Source organism: Rhincodon typus, chromosome 4 (assembly GCF_021869965.1).
Source record: "Rhincodon typus isolate 14 chromosome 4, sRhiTyp1.1, whole genome shotgun sequence".
In the NCBI taxonomy this organism is placed as follows: Eukaryota; Metazoa; Chordata; class Chondrichthyes; order Orectolobiformes; family Rhincodontidae; genus Rhincodon; species Rhincodon typus.
The window spans coordinates 40,564,627-40,586,452 of record NC_063335.1 but is presented as its reverse complement, the minus strand read 5'-3'; the positions used below and the strand labels follow the sequence as shown (position 1 = coordinate 40,586,452).

Below are 21,826 nucleotides of genomic sequence, written 5' to 3'. Positions count from 1 at the left end.
CTGATCATACTGAAACATCTAAACCCCAGAACCTGCAACAACCATTCCTGTCCCTGCTCTATCCATGTCTCCGAAATGGCCACAACATCGAAGTCCCAGGTACCAACCCATGCTACAAGTTCACCCACCTTATTCCGGATGCTCCTGGCATTGAAGTAGACACACTTCAAACCACCTTCCTGCCTGCCGGTACACTCCTGCGACCTTGAAACCTTATTTATGACCTCACTACTCTCAACCCCCTGTACGCTGGAGCTACAATTCAGGTTCCCACCCCCCTGTTGAATTAGTTTAAACCCTCCCGAAGAGCATTAGCAAATTTCCCCCCCAGGATATTGGTACCCCTCTGGTTCAGGTGTAGGCCATCCCATCTGTAGAGGTCCCACCCATCCTCGAATGAGCCCCAATTATCCAGGTATCTGAATCCCTCCCTCCTGCACCATCCCTGTAGCCACGTGTTCAACTGCTCTCTCTCCCTATTCCTCGCCTCGCTAGCACGTGGCACGGGTAACAAACCAGAGATAACAACTGTTTGTTCTAGCTCTAAGCTTCCACCCTAGCTCCTTGAATTTCTGCCTTACGTCCCCATCCCTTTTCCTACCTATGTCGTTGGTGCCTATGTGGACCATGACTTGGGGCTGCTCCCCCTCCCCCTTAAGGATCCCGTAAACACGATCCAAGACGTCACGGACCCTGGCACCTGGGAGGCAACACACCAACCGTGAGCCTCTCTCGTTCCCACAGAATCTCCTATCTGTCCCCCTAACTATGGAGTCCCCCAATATAATTCACTCATCAAGAATCTATTTGGAATTCACAAGTTATCATTTTGTTATGCCTTAACATGTTTGACATTGTACTCAATTTGTGAAGTGGCTGCTGTCTCAAGGCAAATTATGCATTTGGAAACTTGATTTCTGAGCTGCAACAATTTGTGCACAAAAAAGATAAGGTAAACTAAACTTGTGAAAATAAAGAGTAAATGGGCATAGAAGAGAGAAACTGCTTGGCACAAATTTGAAACACAACAGAGATTAACTTAATTGGCTAAATTTTATTAATGCAATGAACAAAGATAAAAGTTCCTTCACAACTATCCTAGAACTCACCTTATTTTTGGGATTGGAAGTATTCATTACACTGCGAGTTTCTTTTCCAGTATAAATTACCACCCCTATCACAGTACCTGTTTAAAACAAAACTATAATTAAAACTCTCTCTCTGAATCAAGAGTTGTCCAATTTAATTGGAATGCCAAAATAATGGGTTATATTGTATTAATATAAAACTCACATTGAAAAATTTAATGTTAAATTTTGCAGCCATATCTGAAAACTGCAAAAAAATGCAAATGGAAAAGATCCTTTACAGAATGGAAAGCGGAGACACTCAACAGGGATTAATTTACCAACAACCATATTTTATGCGTCAATTACACTTCTTATTCATTGCTATTATTTCAGCGTAATTTTCAATTTTTCCTAAGGAATATATTTTCAAAAGTGCTATTAGAATATGTATCCAATAGCACATAGAAAGAGCTCATTTTTTAAAAAAATCTGAACTCATCTGGAACAGAGGAATAAAAGAGGATTCAGTGAATCATGTTTGGCAGTTAGGAGGGTAAGATTTAGCAAACAACTCATTAAAAGGTACTAAATTACAGTAGAGATAGACCAGGATCACAATGAATGTCGTTAACAATTCAGAATTTCAACCTTCCCATGTTAATAAGCTATGAAACACACCAGTTTCTTTGACCTTTATTTGCCCTCTGAACAATAAACATAATTGCATGAAATACACTAAGGCATATATTTATATACATTGCTCGAAAAGTAATACTCACAAAGGTTGGAAAAATATATAGCTTATTGTCTTATCAACCAAATAAAAATGTCAGGAACATTCTGCAATTATACCACAAAAATCATTTAACTCTTCTCTTTTGGCCTCTGGTACTTGCGATATGCACAATAATCTGAGGGTTAATTTTCTTCAGGCATAGCATGTCTGCAAAAATATATCTTAATGCTCTGAGAATTTATGAATTTCCCTGTAGTTGACAGTTACAGAGAAAATCCTGTTTAGACACACAGCTACTACATATCGAGGTCAATCTGTGGGTCAAGGTCAGGTTAGGGAAGAGTGCTTAGGGAATTGCATGGGGAACACCTCAAAACCTTCAGCTCCTATAGCCTCTGTGCCAGCAATTAAAGAGGAGACAGGCCACAAATCAATACTGTGGAGGATCACTAACACCAGACTAATGCAAGTATATGAGAGTTCAATGCACAGTGGAAAAATAAGATGCAATAAATCCACACGATAAGTGTCCCATTAGAATTTTTATTAGTTGATGCTATTTCTGAAAGGTTTATTAATAAGGCATAAGTAGTATATTGATATAAGAATGTCCCTTCTGGATATTACAAAGCAAACCTCAAGTATAATATAGCAATGTAAATGTGAAATGGATTCGCTCAGCATTTGTTTCAACTAATCAGTTGCAATAAGCCATCCAAGTATGTTAATGCTTCCCCAACAGAGGAATAAAGTGCCAAATCCACTATTCCAATAATTGAAAGTTGGAGTGAAGCTCTGCTATATGCACTAAGCTATGAACAAACCTCAAAATACTTCTAATCAGACATGCCATACAAGTGTAATGTGTGTAATGTGTCAATTTTACGGATTGGCCAAAGCAATCCTGATTTATACAGAAATGAACATTAAAAGTGTATGTTAATCTGCAATAACTAAAAATGCATGATACAAATGGATTCAAACAGCCAGAAGTTTAAAAGAAATCCAAAGCTGTATTGTAAATAAATGCCTTCTGGGAAATAATATTAGAGTTCCATTGAAAACACCATTTGTAAATAACATACAAATAAATGTGAGGCTGTATTAGGCAAAAGGACTAGAAAATCTTTCAAGGAAATCTTGAAGGATGAGAATGGATGTTCTAGCTATGGAGGGAGTGCAAAGGTTTTCCACATTGACTCCTGCAACGCAAGACCGATGTACAAGAAGAAACTGGATCAGGAGAATGGTGGGGAGTGTGGCTTCTCATAGAAACATCTAAAATTCTGACAGCATGAGAGAGGGTAAATGCAGGAAGGATGTCACTGAAGACTGGGGAGTCCAGAACCAAAAGGTCACAGTCTAAGGATACGAGCTAAACCATTTAGAACTGAGATGAGGAGAAATGTCTTCAAGTGTGGTGAGCCTGTGGAATTCTCTGCCACAGAAAGTGGTTGTGGACAAAACATTGAATGTTTTCAAGAAGTGAGATATAGTTTCTAGGCTAAAGGGATCAAAGGATATATGTAGGGAGAAAGTGGGAACAGGATACTGAATGGCAGAGCAGTCTTGAAGGGCTGAATGGCCTCTTCTTGCTCCTATTTTCTATGTTTAACAGGCAACACTTGAGAACAAAAGTTAATGCTACAGTTGATGTGTTGTATCTTTCCAATGCTCCCTTTATCGATATTTCTGTTTAAACATTACACTAACTGCAAAACACGGGTGATTTCATTTAAAGACTAGTGTTGAACTTTATTCAATTTTACAGAACTCAAAACTCCAAGGACATTTTTTCACTCCGTGTTTTTTCTGTCGCATAAATCATGTACACCAAAATCTGTTATATGTTCATCTCATTCCCCAACACCCCCCACCCCGGTCTTAACTCATCTACTGCTGAAATTCTCATCCAGACTTAACTATTTCAATGCTCTTGCTAGCCTCCATCTTATACCCTCCGTAACTTTTGGTTGGTTCAAACCTTTGCTGCCAGCATTCTAATTCACACCAAGCCATGTTTACCCATCACCCTTTCGGCTACTGATCTACAATGAATTCTGATTTCAATCTTAAAATTCTGAGCCTAGTGTGAAAATTCCTCCAGGGGCTCATCCTTCTCCAACTCTGAAACCATCTTAGACCTACAATTCTCAGAATCCTGGTATGGCTTCTTGCATATTGTGACTTGGTTGGCCACGTCACCCGTTGTATAGGTCACCAGTTCTAGAATTTCTTCCCTAAATTTGTTTTATCACCTTTTTCTCCTCTAATATGCTATTGAAAACCTCCCACTTTGGCCTGGTATTCGGCCATCCATCTTCTTTTGACTTACCTCAATTATTGCCAGATTACCCACTCATGAAGCATTTTTGGATATTTTACTTTGATAAACGAGTTACATTAATACAAGTAACTGTAGAATTCATACAGCAAGGCATACAGACCAAATATTTCAGCTTGCAAGCTGACGTATCCAAACAATATCAGTTTCATTCTTCTGGAAGCACTTCCATTGAAATTAAGAAAAATCATCTTTCCAAACTGGCAACCAAATGTGGTAAAGAGAAAGGAAAACTCAACAGCTACGTGTGTGTTTAGGAATCAAGATTTCAATCTTGCATCAAGAGTTGCATGATGAACTAAAACTTCAAATCTATTGCAGTGGCTAGCAGAAACTGATCTACAAGAAACAGAATGCTGCACCAAGACATGCATGCAACATGGCTTCAAGATAACGTCTACGAGATGAAAATACTCAAGTACTCCCAAGCATTCTGCAAAAGAGAGAGGGTTCAGAAACCGACTGAGAAGTTTCTTCTAATAAGTGCTGCACATTTTATAATCGGATGCTTTCCTAAAGACCATGAGGGACTAAAACTGAAATTGGATGGCCATGCACTAAGATCCTTCACTAGTTAAAAGTAGGACATCAGAAAAAGAGTCAAAGTAGATGCAGAATTTGCCTGGGCACAAAATAAATTGATTGGAAGGAAGATCCATTTGGTGGAGTAACAAAGCCAATTTCTTAGTTATATGTAGAGCTAGAATCATGGTATCATCTAGTGACTTCCAGGGACAAGGACCTGGATTAGTTATAACAAAATGGTCATTGTTGGTGAATGAATTGGAAAGAAAGTTAAAGATATTTGATATTTCAATGTTCAAATCTATTATTCTAATATACAATTTGAACTTTTGAGTTCAAATGCTGGTCAGTAGAAAGCATAATCATTTAGAAATCCTACACCATCACTTCTTGTGATGTTCTTAAGTACTCCAGAAATAAAGGAATATGGAGAAAGCAATAAAAGAACTGAAAACAAAAAATGCTGGAGATCACAGCGGGTCAGGCAGCATCCATGGAGAGAAAGCAAGCTAATGTTTCAATCTAGATGACTCTGCTTTCCCTACTACAGAGGCAGATAACCATAACGGTAACAAACAAATGTTATAGACTGGAGAAATCTTGCAAGTGGTGCTCCCAGGATGAGAACTTGATCTATTAATATGCTTAAAAATGCAAAAGCAAGGAATTCAGCTCATGGAAAGGATAACTGTAAAAGCTTTGGAGATAGATTACAGGAACGACAAAGAAATAGCAATTTCTAATTTTCTTATATTCATTTACAAGATGTGGCTGTCACTATCCAGTCCAGCATTTACTGCCCATCCTTAATTGCTTAGAGTTAAGTTGATCACATGTAGGTCAGACCAGGTAAGGGTGACAGTTTCCTTCCCTAAAGGAATTAATGTAAGTTAGTGTGAAACCAAACATTTTTGAATGAAAAATAGTGACAAGTCTTGGGAGTTAATGCTTTTTGAAAATAAATAAATTCAACAAGACCATCCTAAACAAATGTTTTTTTCATTTCAATGTCCCATCAAATCTTTTTCCAAAATTCAGAGATTTATTGCTAACTTCGCTCCTTAGTTCCCATAGCGGGCTCAGGGAAGCTACCATTGATAGAACATTCCCAAGTTGAATTTATCCTCCCCTAATCAAATTTGTTATCTACTTAATTATTGGGCTGGGTCTGGCTGACTTCAATTGCAATATGCTCAAGGCTACAACACTTCATCTTGACCGTTAAAGCACCAGTCTGAACACAAGTTCCCCTTTGCAATTTATCATGCCCAACATGATTAATTCTGAATATTTCATGTTTCAAAATGTAGATGATGTTGCAAACAAGCAAAGCTTTCTTTTTCTTCCACTCAAGTGGAATTTATTTAGAAATTTCCTGGTTGGGTATCCTGATTCCAAAGTAGCCGAACAAAACTGTAACTTTAAAGTGTAGCCCTCAATTCTAAAAAATGCAGGAAGTGCAGATCTCCAGTTTTTAAACTTATTTGGATATCTTGTGACATGGATTGTCCTGGTGGAAGGTAATAGGTCCACAGGATGAAAACATTTATGATATATTTCGCACAAACTATAATTCAAAAGCAAGAAATCTTTATGTACTTGCACAATTATGCCCAAGATAAATAACTGGACAAAATGGCTAAACAAGATTCAATTTGAAACTGAATAGAACTGAACACTAAATGTGAGATCTTGGGAACACCAGATGACATTTTTTGATATTTGCCAGAAAACCCAACTGTACGCTAACAACTTGAGATTAAGGAGCACCACCAACACAGCAAAATGAACTAGGCTTCGCAGGTATATAATCAATTAAAATTTGATACTAAGCCACATAAGGAACCTTTAAGATAGGTGCCCAAGTGTTTGGTTAAAGAGGTATGGCTTAAATAACAACTTAAAAAGGAGAAGAAAGAAGAGATATAGGGAAGAAATTGCAGCACCTAGGGTCCAGATATTCAAAAACACAGCTAATAACAGTGTAATGCTTAAAACTGAAGAAATGCAAGAGGCTAGAACTAAAGAAGCACAGAGATTTTGTACTGCTGTAGATCTGGAGAAGATCACAAAGATAGGATAGATGACATTACAAAACAATGACAGATGTAAATAAAGATAAGAAATTGTGAAAACAGCAAGTACATGCTGGATAAAACTCACAGCAAATTGGTGTTCGATTTAAACAAAACAAATGACAAATGCTGAACCGTCATCAAGGCAACATTGTAGAAAAGTGCTTAAATACTGATTATTGTTGTTTCATGAGCCAGGGGGCACCTTGCATTGGGTTTCCCCTCAGACATGGAAACTGGCAATGTAGACAGTTAACCAGTTGACAATGAGCCTCCCTGAAAAACAGACTGCTTCGTGTTTTATTGACCAGGTTGTCTAAATATTTTGTGGTATTCATAATTAAATAAAGAGAAAGAAAAATTAAGATCAATTTCTTAAAATAGTTAATTCAGTTACCACATTGCATTTTCAAAACTCATGCGTAACATTTAAAATAATTTTCTGTAAACCAATACTGAACAGCAACTGGACAAATCTACCATCAATATATAAGCTATCTTCAAATGGTTTTTATTTTACAAAATCTTATATTCATTCTTGTTTGAAAGTAATACCATAAAATGCAAAGAGTTACATGCTGTGTCAATATCAAGTCATGTGGCGCAAGTAACCAAATAACATGCTCACCAGAAGCTACTACTGTGCTGGCCCAAAGAGTGTTTTCTGTACTCAGACTTTCATGGATGGAAGGATCACTATCTTCCTGCAAAAAAAAAGGAAAATATGTCTACTTGTCAAAGAAAGAAAGGCCATTGTTAATATAAAATGATGCTTTGTCAGTAATGCTTATAACTATAAAATAAAGTTTAAAAACAGACAGGTTATATTCTAGATAACAAGGTGTGGAGCTGGAGGGACACAGGACGCCAGGCAGCATCAGAGGAGCAGGAAAGCTGAAATTTCGGTTCTGAGCACCCTCCCTCCTCTCTCTATTTATTTCTGAGCCCCTCCCCCTCCCCTCTCTATTTATTTCTGAGCACCCACCCTCTCTATTTATTTCCGAGCTCCCTTCCCCCTCTCCCCTTCTGAAGAAGGGTCCCGACCCGAAACGTCAGCTCTCCTGCTCCTCTGACGCTGCCTGGTTTGCCGTGTTCGTCCAGCTCCACACTGTGTTATCTCTGACTCCAGCAAGGGCAGGTCTTACTATCTCTGAGGTTATATTCTAGGACTGATTTTCAAATTAGATTATGATATTGATTTTTTTTTGCTTTACTGTAATCTTTACTGATTAGAGACACAAGTGCAAGAGGAATTTTGTTAAATCACCTCAACAGGATTTCTTCTCTTCCTCTGCCAATTTTCTGCCCTATGAAAACTTCAGGACTTCAAATCACCATTATTCAACTGCAGGCATTCACCATATGAACATCACTGTTGATCTCAATCCTATGCTTACTTCAGCATCCAGTCAGGCCACTAGCAAGGCTCATTATATCATATACAAGAGCAAGAGACCTGGCCCGATTATTCCCTCTGCATGCCAAGGCATCAAGAGCTTACAGTTAACATCAACGATCTTACAGCAGCTGAACCACTGAATCTAAGATATCCCTGGTCTGCACGGCTCAAATATTTACCATCAAGGAGTCAGTGGAAATAAATGTATGCCACTTCAAAGGAAGCATAACCATATTAGAGTAACATTAAGATCATAATCAGGCTAATTTAACATGATTCAAAAAACAATGACTATGTCCTAGATTAGACAAATAATTATTTTAAAAGAGGTGCGACAGCAAAGAGCTAATTAGCTCAACAGGCACTACTCCGAATAGAACGTTCTGTATTAGTCTACGTCAGTTACCCATCAATAGATTTTCAGTCGATAGCAATGCTATTGTAGTATGTATTATAGGTGAAATTTATAATAGGGGAAGGAATTACTCCAAACACATCATGTTAGCCCTTCAATAGGTGTCTTTTGTTAGAATCTTGCTTTTTTGTTTAAAATAAAAGTATTGCTGACTATGGTCGGATTCTGCTGCATTCTCGGATTTAATAGTCATTGCACCATAAAACAATACCCATTTGTTTGGTCAAGAAAACTGTCGCAAAAAAAATACACTCAATTACTAACACTCATTGTAGAAGACAGAGCAGAAGCCAAATTTACCTTGCGGAGGCTTCCACCAACACTTCTTCCTACGTCCCTAGGACCATGATTCCATATCTGAACATCAAGCTATTGTTGTCAGGGCTGTCACTGACCTCATTGCGTCTGGACAGCTTCCCCCCCACTGTCTCCAGCCTTACTGTTTCCCAAATAAAAACCAAAAGAACTGCAATGCTGTAAATCAGGAACAAAAACAAAGTTGCTGGAAAAGCTCAGCAGGTCTGGCAGCATCTGTGAAGGAGAAAACAGAGTTAACGTTTCGGGTCCGGTGACCCTTACTCAGAACTGATTGTGGCTGGGAAAACATCAGTTTATGTGCACGAAATAGGGAGATGGCTGGGGTAGGGAGTAAACGATAGGATAGAGCCCAAAGAGAGAGAAACACAGTTGGACAGACAAAGGAGTCACTAACAATCAGGCTGGGAGGGTGAGTAGTTGTTAATGGGGACTGTTAGTGACTAACAACAGGGGGTGTGTAATGGAAGGCTATGTGGTAACGAGGCCTGGTGTGTGGGGTGGGGGGCTGGGGGGCTGGGACATGGGAGAGTTTAGGCCCTAAAACTATTGAACTCAATATTGAGTCCGGAGGGCTGTAGGGTCCCCAAGCGGAAAATGAGGTGTTGTTCCTCCCGCTTGCGTTGGGCTTCACTGGAACACTGTAGCAAGCCAGAGACAGAGATGTTGGCCAGGGAGCAAGGTGATGCATTGAAGTGGCAGGCAACAGGTAGTTCAGCGTCTTTTCTGCAAGCAGAACGTAGATGTTCTGCGAAGCGGTCGCCAAGTCTACGCTTCGTTTCCCCAATGTAGAGGAGACCACATTGTGAGCAGCAAATGCAGTAGACTAGATTCTTTTGAAGTGCAGGTGAAGTGTTGCTTCACCTGAAAGGTATGTTTGGGCCCTTCAATTCTGGGGAGGGAGGAGGTAAATGTGCAGGTGTTACACCTTCGCCAGTTACAGGAGAAGGGGCCGTAGGGCTATGGGGAGGTGTTGGGGATGAAGGAAGTGTAGACCAGGGTGTCTTGGAGGGAACGGTCCCTGCGGAAGGCGGACAAGGGAGAGGAGGGGAATGTGGGTCTGGTGGTGGCATCTTGCTGGAGGTGGTGGAAATGGCATCTGATGATCTTCTGGATGTGGATCCTGGTGGGATAGTAGGTGGTATTGTTTCCCAATCCAGGACAGCCCGCTTCTACCTCCTCCTCAAAATCCACAAACTAGACTGCCCCAGTAAGCTCATCATTTTAGCCTGTTCCTGCCCCACCAAGCTCATTCCCTCCTCCCTTGACACTATCCTTTCTCCACTTGTCCAGACCCTGCCCCCCTACATCTGTAATTCTTCTGATGCCCTCTGCCACATAGACAATTTCCAGTTCCCTGACCTTAACTGCCTCAAACTTATCATGGATGTCCAATCCCTCTACACCTCCATTCCCCACCAGGATGGTCTGAGCGCTCTCAGCTTTTTCCTCGACCAATCTCCACCAATCTCCTCCACTTAGCTGAACTTGTTCTCTCACCGAACAATTTCTCCTTTAATTCATCTCATTTCTGCCATGTGAAAGGAGTGGCTATGGGCACCCACATGGTTGTGCGTTATGTCTGCCTTTTGTGGGGTACGTGGAACAATCCCTGTTCCTGTCCTACATTGCCGTCCCCCCACAACTCTTTTTTTCAAGACATCGACGACTGTTTTGTTGCCGCTCTATGCTCCTACATGAAACTTGAAAAGTTAGTTCATTTTGCCTCAATTTCCACCCCTCTAACTTTCACATGGTCCATTTCCCACACTTCCCTTCTTTTCCTTGACCTCTCAGTCTCCATTTTAGTGAACGAACTGTCCACTACCATTCACTACAAAGCCACTGACTCCCATAGCTACCTTCATTACAGCTCTTCACACCCCACGTCGTGCAAGGATTCCATCCCATTCTCCCAGTTCCTTTGCCTACGTCATATCTGTTCAGATGATGCCACCTTCCAAAACAGCACTATTGACATGGTTTTCTTCTTTCTTAACTGTGGCTTCCCGTCCGCTGTGGTCGACAGGACCCTCAAACGCATCCAACTTATCACCTGTGCTTCTGCCCTTGTGACTTCCCATCACTCACAACAGCGTGATCAGGTCCCCTTGTCCTCACTACTGGTTTGGAGGCGTAAATACAGGTGGTGTTCCAATGCATCTGCTGTCTTTGTCCTTTGAGATGGTACAGGCCGTAGATTTTGAAAGTGCCCAGGAGTCATCTTGGTTAGTTACTGCAGTGCATTTTGTAGATAGTATACACTGCTGCCACTTTGCAGTTGTAAAGACAGTGAAGACTGAAGGAGTTGGATGCGGTGCCAATCAAGTGCACTGCTTTGTCCTGGATGGTGTCAAGCATTAGGGCTGTTGCTTTATTTGAGCACTTGGCGCGTCTTCCGTCAGACTCCTGACTTGTGCCTTTAAGATTGTGGACAGGCATCAGGGAGACAAGAGGGGAGTTACACCTCATAATTCCTAGCCTTTGACCTGCACTTGTAATCACAATAGTCATATGGCCAGGAATTCTGTGAGGAGAGCAAGTGGGTACATGAAATTTGCGGTTGCAAATTCCGAAGTAGTTACAAGTTACGAAGAAGTTAATGGCCAACCCCCGTCTCTCTGCTCTCATATAGCTGGTGCAGATCAGTTTCAAATCAATGATAACCCCTAGGAGATTAACTGTGAATTCAGCAGTGGCACTGCTATTGAATGTCAAGGGACAATCATTAGAATCTCTCTTGTTGGAGACAGTCATTGCTTCGCCCAAATATTACCTGCCACATATCAGTCCGGGCCTGAATGTTGGCTAGTTCTTGTTGCATATGGACAAAGACTACTTTAGTATCACGAGAGTGACAAATGGTGCTGAACACTGCGCAATCATCTGCGAACACCCACATTTCTGACTTTATGTTGGAAGGAAGTCACTGATGAAGCAGCTGAAAGATGAATGGGCCCAAAATATATGATGCAGAAGCAGCCATTCAACCTAAACAGTTTATACCAGTGTTTTTCTCCATTCAAACTTCCTAATATTTTTTTCCCATTTAATTGAACCACTGTAACCATCAATTTCTTTCTCCCTTAAATGTTAATTTCACTTCCCCTCAAACAGACTTATACCAGGACTTTCCAAAGTTGGGGTCAGGAGGGTGAGTAAGGGCACGAGTTGAAGTTTTGCAGTTGCATGTTCCAAGGCAGTTAATGGCCAATCTCCCCCTTCCAAGTGGTTTTCTCCTCCCACCATAATCACATCTGAAATTTCTTAAATGATCCATCAACATTGGAACAGAGGGCTAATTTGCAATTTTTAAAGAAAATTGTGAAACTTGTTTCATTTACAATGTTATTAAGTGTTTTTGATAATTGTGGGATTTGTTACATCTATTAAACATGAGCAAGAATTTCAGAAAAGTTTGTTGGATGTACATGGGCCTGAAGTCAGATTAAGTTTCAAACTCTTCATAAGAATATTTTTTCAATGTTGTAATTACACAGCGTCAACCAGATTGGGAACAGCCTCAACAAAGGTCGGCATAATTGCATAATATAGCAAGGCAAAGGTGTGCACTGCTTTATTTCAGATTTCCAGAGATTATTTCATTCTCACCTCTAGTAAGAATACTATAAGACCATAAGATATAGGAGCAAATACAGCCCATTCAGACTGCTCTGCCACTCAATGAAATCATGGCTGATCTAATAATCCTGAACTCTAATTTCCCACCTTTTCCCTCATAATCCTCTATTCCCTTATTGCTTAAAAATGTCTTAAATGTACTTAATGTACTTAACAACCGAACCTCTTCAATACCCTTGTTAAAAACTCCACAAATTCACAACAGAGAAAATAAATTCCTCCTCACTTCTATCTCAAAAGAGAAACCCCTTATTCTGAGATTCTGGCCTCTGGGCCTAGACTCTCCCACAAGGGGGGAAAGAAAACTTTCTACATCAGCCCTGTTAAGTCCATGTTTCCTATCATCAATGTTAAGCTGACTGATGCATAAGTCACTAGCCGTACGTTTTAAAGTTGCACTCCCCAAACAACTGAACACTGCTCCACTACACTTTTAAGTTGTGCCTTCAAAGGTGCTTAAAAACTTTGGGAGTCAGGAATTGACTCATACTTCACAAACAGCTCATTTTTGATCTTACCTAGCAACAAATGCTGATCCAAGTTATGTTCAACTTTTTTTTTAAATCAATGATGTCCAACAGGATGTTACTTGGCGGGAGAAACGCCAATCGTAAAGTGCCGGCTATCGTGGAGAAATGGGTTATGCAGAAAGAGCCCATTCAACCAATCGTTGCTGTGTTAACTCTTTGATAAGCACACTTATTGCCAATCTCCTGCCTTTCCTCATATCCCTTACACAGTATTTCTATCCAAATAATCATCCAATGCTCTCTTGGAAGCCTCAACTCAATGTGCCTCCACCACATTTCCAGACAGTGCATACCATAAGAACACACTGCTATGCGGTATCAGGGAAAACTACACAATAAATATGGAACAGTTAACAACACTCAATACACCCCGTGCTTATTTGAAACAAGTGCTTCAAGAGAAGTCAATGCATAAATTTGAAGTCACACGTTGTTTGAGGACACTATTCTATTAGCACAGCCTGCATGGTATTAAAAAAAACTACACAAACCTATTAAGAATAACCAGTAACAATTTTAACAATGGCTGATATCCAATATTTCATCACTTCAACCAGTGAGCCTTACCAGCATCTCATTCACTAGGAGTGCTGTCTAAATATTTAAATTGGCTGACCTCACTATGGAGTGAGATCAGTTTGTAGCCATTGTGCACCTGATATGTTGGGATTTCACGGAGTGCATTTCAATCCAGGTTTGCCGAAGTAATGTTGCAGTATTGATCTGAAAGTCATGCACTGTAGATTGAAATGATTTGTAATTCAGAACTGCTTGATTTCTTAATTGTGGGTAACGTACCTTACATACCTTACTGTTTGTTTAAAGTCAGATAAAACTATAATTAAACACGGGTGACACTACTCAACATTATATTGGAAAGCATACCCAAGTTACCTATATATTTGCACGGAGCACAAGATGTTTGTTTTATTACATTATTCTTTATAAATTACTCATGTATGTCCAACTAGGTCGGAATAATCATAAATATAATTGTAATGTATACAGAAACCTCCCACGCTTGTAGTAATTCAAGGCATATGGTCTAAGACACTTCCAGTCAATCACTAATCATATTAAAAGCAAAAGCATGTAGTAGTAACAAAGTGTGTACACTTTCATTGACATTCACACTCTTGTCCTAGTGGTGAAGGTTTACTAGCTCCCTGCATACCATAAAATTGTCAGAATGTATATATATTCCACCTCAACAAAGTAGTTTAATTGGGCAAAAATTCCAACTCACTTTCTAAATTAAAAATGCATTTCACTTTAGTGGTGTTTTCTAAAGGTTTTTGAAAATCAGTACTAATATAGTCAACTATCAGAATGATTTCTGCCTAGTGTTCGCCATTCTGATGGATGCAGAGGATCACTAAAAATAAAATTAAGACATAAGAATTGAAGAAACAGGAGCAAGCTATATGACCCATTGAACCTGTTCCACCATTGAATTAGACTGGATTATCTGATTGATCATAACTCCACTTCCCTGCCGGTCCCTTTGCATAATACTTGACTCCCTTGTAGATTACAAATGTTATCTAATTTAGCCTTAAACATTTTCCTGTTTCCACCTCCAGACACTCATGTGAAAGACTGACGTAAAGGCTCATACTGCAGGATATTGCATACACTGGAAAAGAATTTAGAAGACAGAACAAATCAATAAATAACAGATCGTTAGCACAAATCTCAAGTTTAAGGCGGCTGAAGATTAGAGGAAGGGAATATTCACGATCACAAGGAACGGTTGAGCCAAATAGCACAGATTTTAAAAAGAGGCTTGATAAGCATTTAAGGGATAAGGGAATAGAGAGTTATACCAATTAGAGTTGAATGATGAAAGCTGGAAGATCTAAAGTGGATGGATTTGTTAGATCAAAAGTCCTGATTCTGTGTTGTATTTTCTATAAAATAATATGTAAATGTTGAAGGTGAAGAATGAGATGAATCGCAGTTTTGAGATGCTGCAACAGTGAGTAAAGGAGGAGATTGTGTACATTCACTCCTCATTATCCACTGACTCACTACTTGTTGCAAACCCGTGAGGTTGACCCTCGACCCGAACTTTTTATTTCCATTGACCCGTCCAGTCTGGTCCCTCAGAGTGGAAAATTTATATTGTAGCGGCTTCTGCATTTTTTTTTTTGTTAGCCACTGTAAGTCTGTGCCCTTATCCACTGCTGATGAGGAGGATTCGGTGTAATGACTTTCGATTTCAACAGAGTAGGGAGTAGGAAGATTGCATAAATGGGCATGATATTAGGAGCTGAAGAACCACAGAGGCAAGTTCAATGACTATAGCATGATGAGAGAAAAGGTGCTTGCTTCCATATGTTGAATTAAGAGAAGGATCACCTACCAGCTTCTTTGAAATGAAACTAAGATAACCACTGTTGCACTGAAAGCAAACATTGTAGTTATGGTACCACTGCTGAAACCTGGCACCTAAGCACTGGGTTACTCACAGGAACTGCACATCAGATTGCTGACACTTCTGTTCATTAAACACCAAACAAAAGCACGAGCATCACATAACCCCCTCTCTATTTGGTAGTCTTAAGGCATTTGATCTGATGAAATTGGATTAGATGTCCTACAAGGTTGAAGAACACTAACAATTCTTATTTAAAAGACACTGACAGGATTACTTAGACTTTCTCTCCCATATCTGGGATTACTCCACTAAATTAGACTTTCAATGATTTAAAGGGTGATTTCAAATTTTGAGAGGGCACACTGAGCAGTGAAGAGAAGTTATAGACACTAGGTGCTAAACCTTCCAAAAAAGCATGCCAAAAGTTCACTCAACTTGCCATATTTACACTGACAATATGCACCTTCTAAACAAATCTATTTTGGTTAAGAATAAAACAGAGTGAACTGCCTCTGGGTCACATCTCTCACAGATGTGTTTGCTGCTCTCAGATCACAATTGTTAACTCTATATTTAGACGAGAAGTCTTTCACAGAGTGGAGTAGGTAAGAAAGGAATTCACATTAAAATCATCCCTCCCCAAACATACCAGACTGGACTTCTTTAAACCAAGAGCAGTGACAGCAATAAAAACTGTTTAAGATTACTATAGTGGCAAAAGGATTAACATTTGTGCATCAATGTCAAGAGGACAGAATGTTAAACACAGTCATGTGGGATACTATTATAGACTGAGTGGGCACCGTTTAAATTGGATTTTCAAGTGATTTTGCATAGGATTATAAAATACAGCACTGGCATTTGAATAGAAAGGGGTAAAGACTTCACATGATCAAGTTGCACTGTTAATCTATCTGACTACAGCTTGGTACAACTTTGCAGTAATTAAATAAATTATTAAACAGCATTTTTTCCTCATTCTGAGTAAAATATACAGCATTAAATTGTATGATATTTACGATTAACCAAGTTATAAAACAAGACTCAAATTAAAAATATTGTTTTCGTGAACATACTTGGGGTCACCCTTCCCCCTTTTCATTCAAGTGCAATTTTTTTCCCCACTTTATGAAAACTGCAAGACACCTAGCACCTGGCAGTGGTCTACTGAAGTAAAATGAATTGAAGAAATTTTCTAATTAGTCACTACCTTGTAATTTAGGATGGTTAGTCAGGCTTGCAGTATGGTGTACTTGCATGTACTGCAAGATACCTATATTAATACATAGGGTCCTCTTCTTTGTGGACAGAAATAACATGTACACGAACTATGTCTGTTTTAATTCATCAAAATAGCCATTCACTGGTTCATTTCTCTGGGCAATGCACAAATTTAGAAATCTAAACAAAGGCTGGCTATTAACTGTCAACCAACACTAACTGGTGCATTCTCCACGGCAATACACCTACCAGAGTCCACCTGTCAATCAATCAGCATTTTCCTGTTGTGCAGAAGAAAATCAACTTTTATAAAGTTGGTATTATTATGAATGCCCTGACGAGTGCAAGACAAAAAGCTTCAACACAAAAAAGTACCCCCTTTCAGCAAAACTCAATTTTGTCACCTTCTTTCTAAAGGAAGTTTTTTTTAAATACTGTGATAGGTATAGCAAAATCCTAGTAAAATGCGCTGGTAAAATGTCATCTTTGCATTGGGCATAATATTTTGATAGCTGTTCAAAACTTCACTGTGCACTTATGTCAGCACTGATTCACCGGCAGCATTCTAACAGAGTCAGAGACTGTGAATTCAAGTCCTTCTCTAGGACTTGAGCAGAATCAGGGTGACATAGTACAGCACTGAGAGCACACGATACTCCCAGAGGGGCTGTCCTTTGGAATGAACGGCCCTGTCTGCATGTGAAAAATCCCATTGCACTCCCTGAAGAGCAAGGTGGCTCTTTTGATGTCCTGGTCAATATCTATCCTTCAAATAAAATTAATGCATTCTGATGATCTGGCAACTTGTCACATCATTGTTTGCAAGATCTTTCTTGTGCAAATTTACATCTGTGATTCCCTTCATCATAACAAGAATTACATTTCACAATTGTTTAGTGAAAAACTACATTGGGACAGCCTGAGGTAGAGAAAGATCTCATTCCTTCATTAGTGAACGAATTTACAATAGAATACTGAAACAGTCCACACGCAATTCTTATAACTGATTCCTATGAATGAGTTACAACATACATTAATTATGCCTTATTTATTATGGATTGTGCCATACAGCAAATCCATTGAGTTGTTTGCAACAAGAAAGTTAGTGCCAGTACCCACTCAGCTACGCTTGCAATGCTCAAAGCATAGTGTCCAATAGTAGATGCAGTACTATGAGTGGGCATCATTTGCTAAATAATCCAGAGTGTCAAGAATTACGCTGTCAAAAATTTAGGGTTGTCAGTCAGGCTCACAGTATGATGCACTTGCGCACATTGGAAGCTACATGTATTAATACATAGGACCCTGTCTTTTTGCAGACAGAAAGAACATGTACACATACCATTTTAACTCAACAAAAGCAGATTACAATCATTGTTTGGTTCATTTCTTAGGACAGTGCCTTGACCAGAGTCAATGTGTCTGGTTTAAAAAGGCAACTACCAAGATTTTTTAAAAATATCAGTCATCATCTAACTGGTACATTCTCTATGGCTATGCTTCTACCATTATAGTCCATTTCCAAACCAATTACCACTCTTTTCATACAATACAAATGTTGTGTTACAATGGTATTTCTTGTATTGCCGTCAAGTACAAGGCAAATAGCATCAAAAAGAGTACTTTTCAGCAATATAGAAATTATGCCTTTAGCATATTTCAATACAGGTTTGACAATGTGAGTAAAATGTTGTTAAACTGATAGCAACTGAGAAATTTTCAATGTTGAGGACTTCCAAATTTAATTTAAACACTGCAAAATAAATTTGAAAATAAATGTGAGCAAAACTATTGAGGCTCCCAAAATCAACTGCTTTAAAACTTAATTTTTAGCTTTATTATTTTTAAAAACGCCAATGTTCCTCTAAATCCTGTAGCAAACCTATTTTATGTGAATCTGAATGAGCTGGTGGTTCTATTCAAATATGCAAACAAAAATATTTCCAATACTCTTATGTGGAAACTTCCTCTAAAAATATAAAATCATTAGAACAGATGTTAATGCTCAACACGTATGTTGTGATTGATTCATTACAGGATGAAAACCTATTGAGTTGAGGGGGCAATTCTTTGGTATTAATTTCTAACAAACATTACCAATGGGTACAGAATAAGTTTTCATTATCCAGATTAAGTACAAATTCAAATGAAGTAAAACCAAAAATAAATTATGATTTAACCCCAATACACAAATTATCTTTAATTTGCCAAGCTGGAACTTCAGTTTTCATCACGTTTTTCACTGCAAATTAAATATGACATCAATAACTCGTTTGGTCAGTGAAGTCTGCAAACTGAAGCACTGATTTAATGAAGAATGAAGTCAATCTGAAGAAAATCCAAGATTAAATCAGTTGCAAGCTAATTTAGAGTCTGATGGATAGAAGTATTTTGCATTTATATTTTAGCAAAATTTAGCATCTAAGTATTACCTATTTGTAATATTCAACTTGAACTAGATGGTAATTTAACCTGGTTAAACCCCACTGAAAATTGCAACTGAATTTATAACTATTAAATGTTCAAGTTGCATATCATTATAACATTCTCACATGAGCTAATTTGAAACAATGTTATCATGAAAATTATTAGCTTTTGTATCACTAAATGACCTAAAGTTCTCAATATGAAAAAAGTTTCAGACTTACAGCAAAACACACAAAACAGCTATTTCATAAACAGTTCCAAAACCAGTTATATATAAAAGTTGAGGGTATAACAGTGCCCTATTTAGTCAGAATTGAGGAACGTGCTTTTGTACTGAGATGCTTTTTTTAGTTTAATGTTATCTGTAACACTGAGCCCTGAAATTACTGATTGAGTTATTGAAATTGAGTTAATAAAAATACAAGTCTTCAAAGTTCAAGCAAAATAACTTCTATGTATTTCAATAAGCAACAAGTATTTTCACTCAATGAAGCATCAGCTAACCACAACTGATCGAAATCACTTCACAACGTGAAAGGTAAAAAACTCCTTCCAGAAGTACTCTCTCATTTAATGGTTAGGTAACTGCAAGCTAACAGATTGCTCATTAAATTCAAGTGCAAAGTAATGGATTTGCACTTTATTTCCATAAAGTGATATGATAGACTTGGCAATGTTTTACCCCAAGGAGTAATCTGCCTGCTATGCTGTAGCTCTCACAATATAAAGAATCAAACTTTTTTTTTTTTTTTTTAAAGTGATCTAACATTTATAATCTGATTTGAAGCTGATCCTTACAGTAAACAAAACCTTGGATACAATCAAAAATGGAGTGATAACTTAAAAACTGAGTTAACCTCTCGAAAAAGAAAATACAAATTACAGAGCAAGAAGAAGAAATCAGAACAGGAAATACTGCTTTGCTAAGCCTAGAGTGTGGCCAAGAATGTAGCCAATAAACAACGATTGCACAGAAAGCAATACCACAAAGACAGTCATGTTTTCAGTCACTGCTAATCCACGGTTAATATAAATTCAAAACTGTTGTTGCTTTTACCAGAAATTGGACAGTAGTTATTTCGCTGATGACAGTTCATTCATGCTGAACTCTGTAAAGTTACTTAGTTAACTGTTTTGTTTGTATTTTTCTCCTCACTGCAAAAGTTTATTTCAATCCAACCTCAAAAGAACCTTGCATTAAGAATCAGAATCTGTGATATTTCCCAGAAATAACAGCTTTACTTCAAATTGCTAAGGGTTAAAGAAAACACAATATTAGAAAATTAAAAGCTGTAGCACTCAACTCTAAATGTATTGGAAAGTAATACTAATTACATAAAAACAAATATTTAGAATTACATGACATTTATTTTGAGCTTCCAGTTTCTTAAGCAAATTAAGCGTGAAGCTGTAAGAGCTTCCAACTTACCCGTGTGAAGGTCCCTTCAAAACTATGAATGTCCATTTGTGGCTTCTGAGCATAAACGTGAGCAGTAATTGTAAAAAGATCCTGCAAATTAAATTAAACAGGGTGGAGAGTTAAAAATGGGAATATTTATATTCTATTCAAATTGAGGAAACGTAAAATTGAGGTTCTCTTGAAATGCTGACTTAATATATTTATTTAGATATGACAATGTTCTTTCATTCTCTAAAGTATTAAAAGAAAGGCTTGGATTTGAAGCCAAAATATACTACTTCATGAAGAACAGTGTAACTTTGTATTAAAATTTCAGAGTTTTAAAATTAGCATTGAGTAATACAGGGCATAAATTCACTTTCCAAAGCAGAAATAAAAAAAACGTATTAGAAAGTGTGGAAGTACTTTTCACAGAAAGCATTTATGCAAGAATTACAGTAGTATTAGCACCAAAGACGTTTTTGTCTAACACTTCAAAAATTGTGAAAGTTTTATCCTACCCTCGTATTTAACAAGTTAAGCAAAATGGAACACATTTGTATGGTTAATCAATTTCTTCACAAAAAATGACTCAAAGAGACAATCAACTGGTAAGTCAAAGGGTTATTAAAACAAAATAAAGAATCACAACTCAAAGTATTGCAATTTATCCAGTTTAAAATATAACTGAGATATTACCAATTGATCAAATGAAATAATCCCAAGATAGGTGTTTGTTAAAAACCATTTTAAAAACTTTATTGTAGCTTATTCACACACCTAAAACCAACAGCACACACAGTTGCAATCCACCCTCTACTACAACGAATTATTTTTGTGTACTTTGGTAATATTCAATTTTGATGAGACTCAACATGAAGGAGATTACCATGACTACCTCATAGAGAATCAGACAAAACTTGTGCATAGTGTAAAACAAAACGTTTGCGAAAAGACAAATACAGTTTGATGTTCACATCACAGAACTTTTCCCCAAATTCCTAATCACTTTGTACACACATTCCACCAAAGACGATTTAAGTGGTACCTCAGTAGGGAAGTGAGGAAGCCTACACACCCTTAACAAGCCAGCATCAGGGCGGCCGATAGATGGACTGCACATTAAGTCACACAAACAAAGGTTAAAACTGAGATAAAATGATCAAAAAACAAGAAGAAAAAAGCAACTTGAGTACCATGTTCCATATTTCATGCTGGACAAATCTATGATATTACATATTACAATCAGAAAAAAACAAACACATACACAGAAATAGCAAGAACTGCCGATGCTGGAGTCAGAGACGACACAGTATGGAGCTGGAGGAAGACAGCAGGCCAGGCAGCA

At 38.2% G+C, this 21,826-nt stretch overlaps 1 protein-coding gene across 1 annotated transcript in view; it reads right to left on the bottom strand.

The window, feature by feature from the left end:
* atp9b (ATPase phospholipid transporting 9B) overlaps positions 1-21,826 on the bottom strand; it is a 262,556-nt gene that overhangs the window by 127,399 nt on the left and 113,331 nt on the right. The window contains exons 8-10 of the mRNA XM_048595728.1: positions 20,509-20,589; positions 7,379-7,454; positions 1,110-1,186 (exon numbers count right to left, since the gene is read on the bottom strand). Coding sequence (XP_048451685.1) covers positions 1,110-1,186; positions 7,379-7,454; positions 20,509-20,589 — 234 coding nt within the window. The remainder of the gene's footprint in view (positions 1-1,109; positions 1,187-7,378; positions 7,455-20,508; positions 20,590-21,826) is intronic.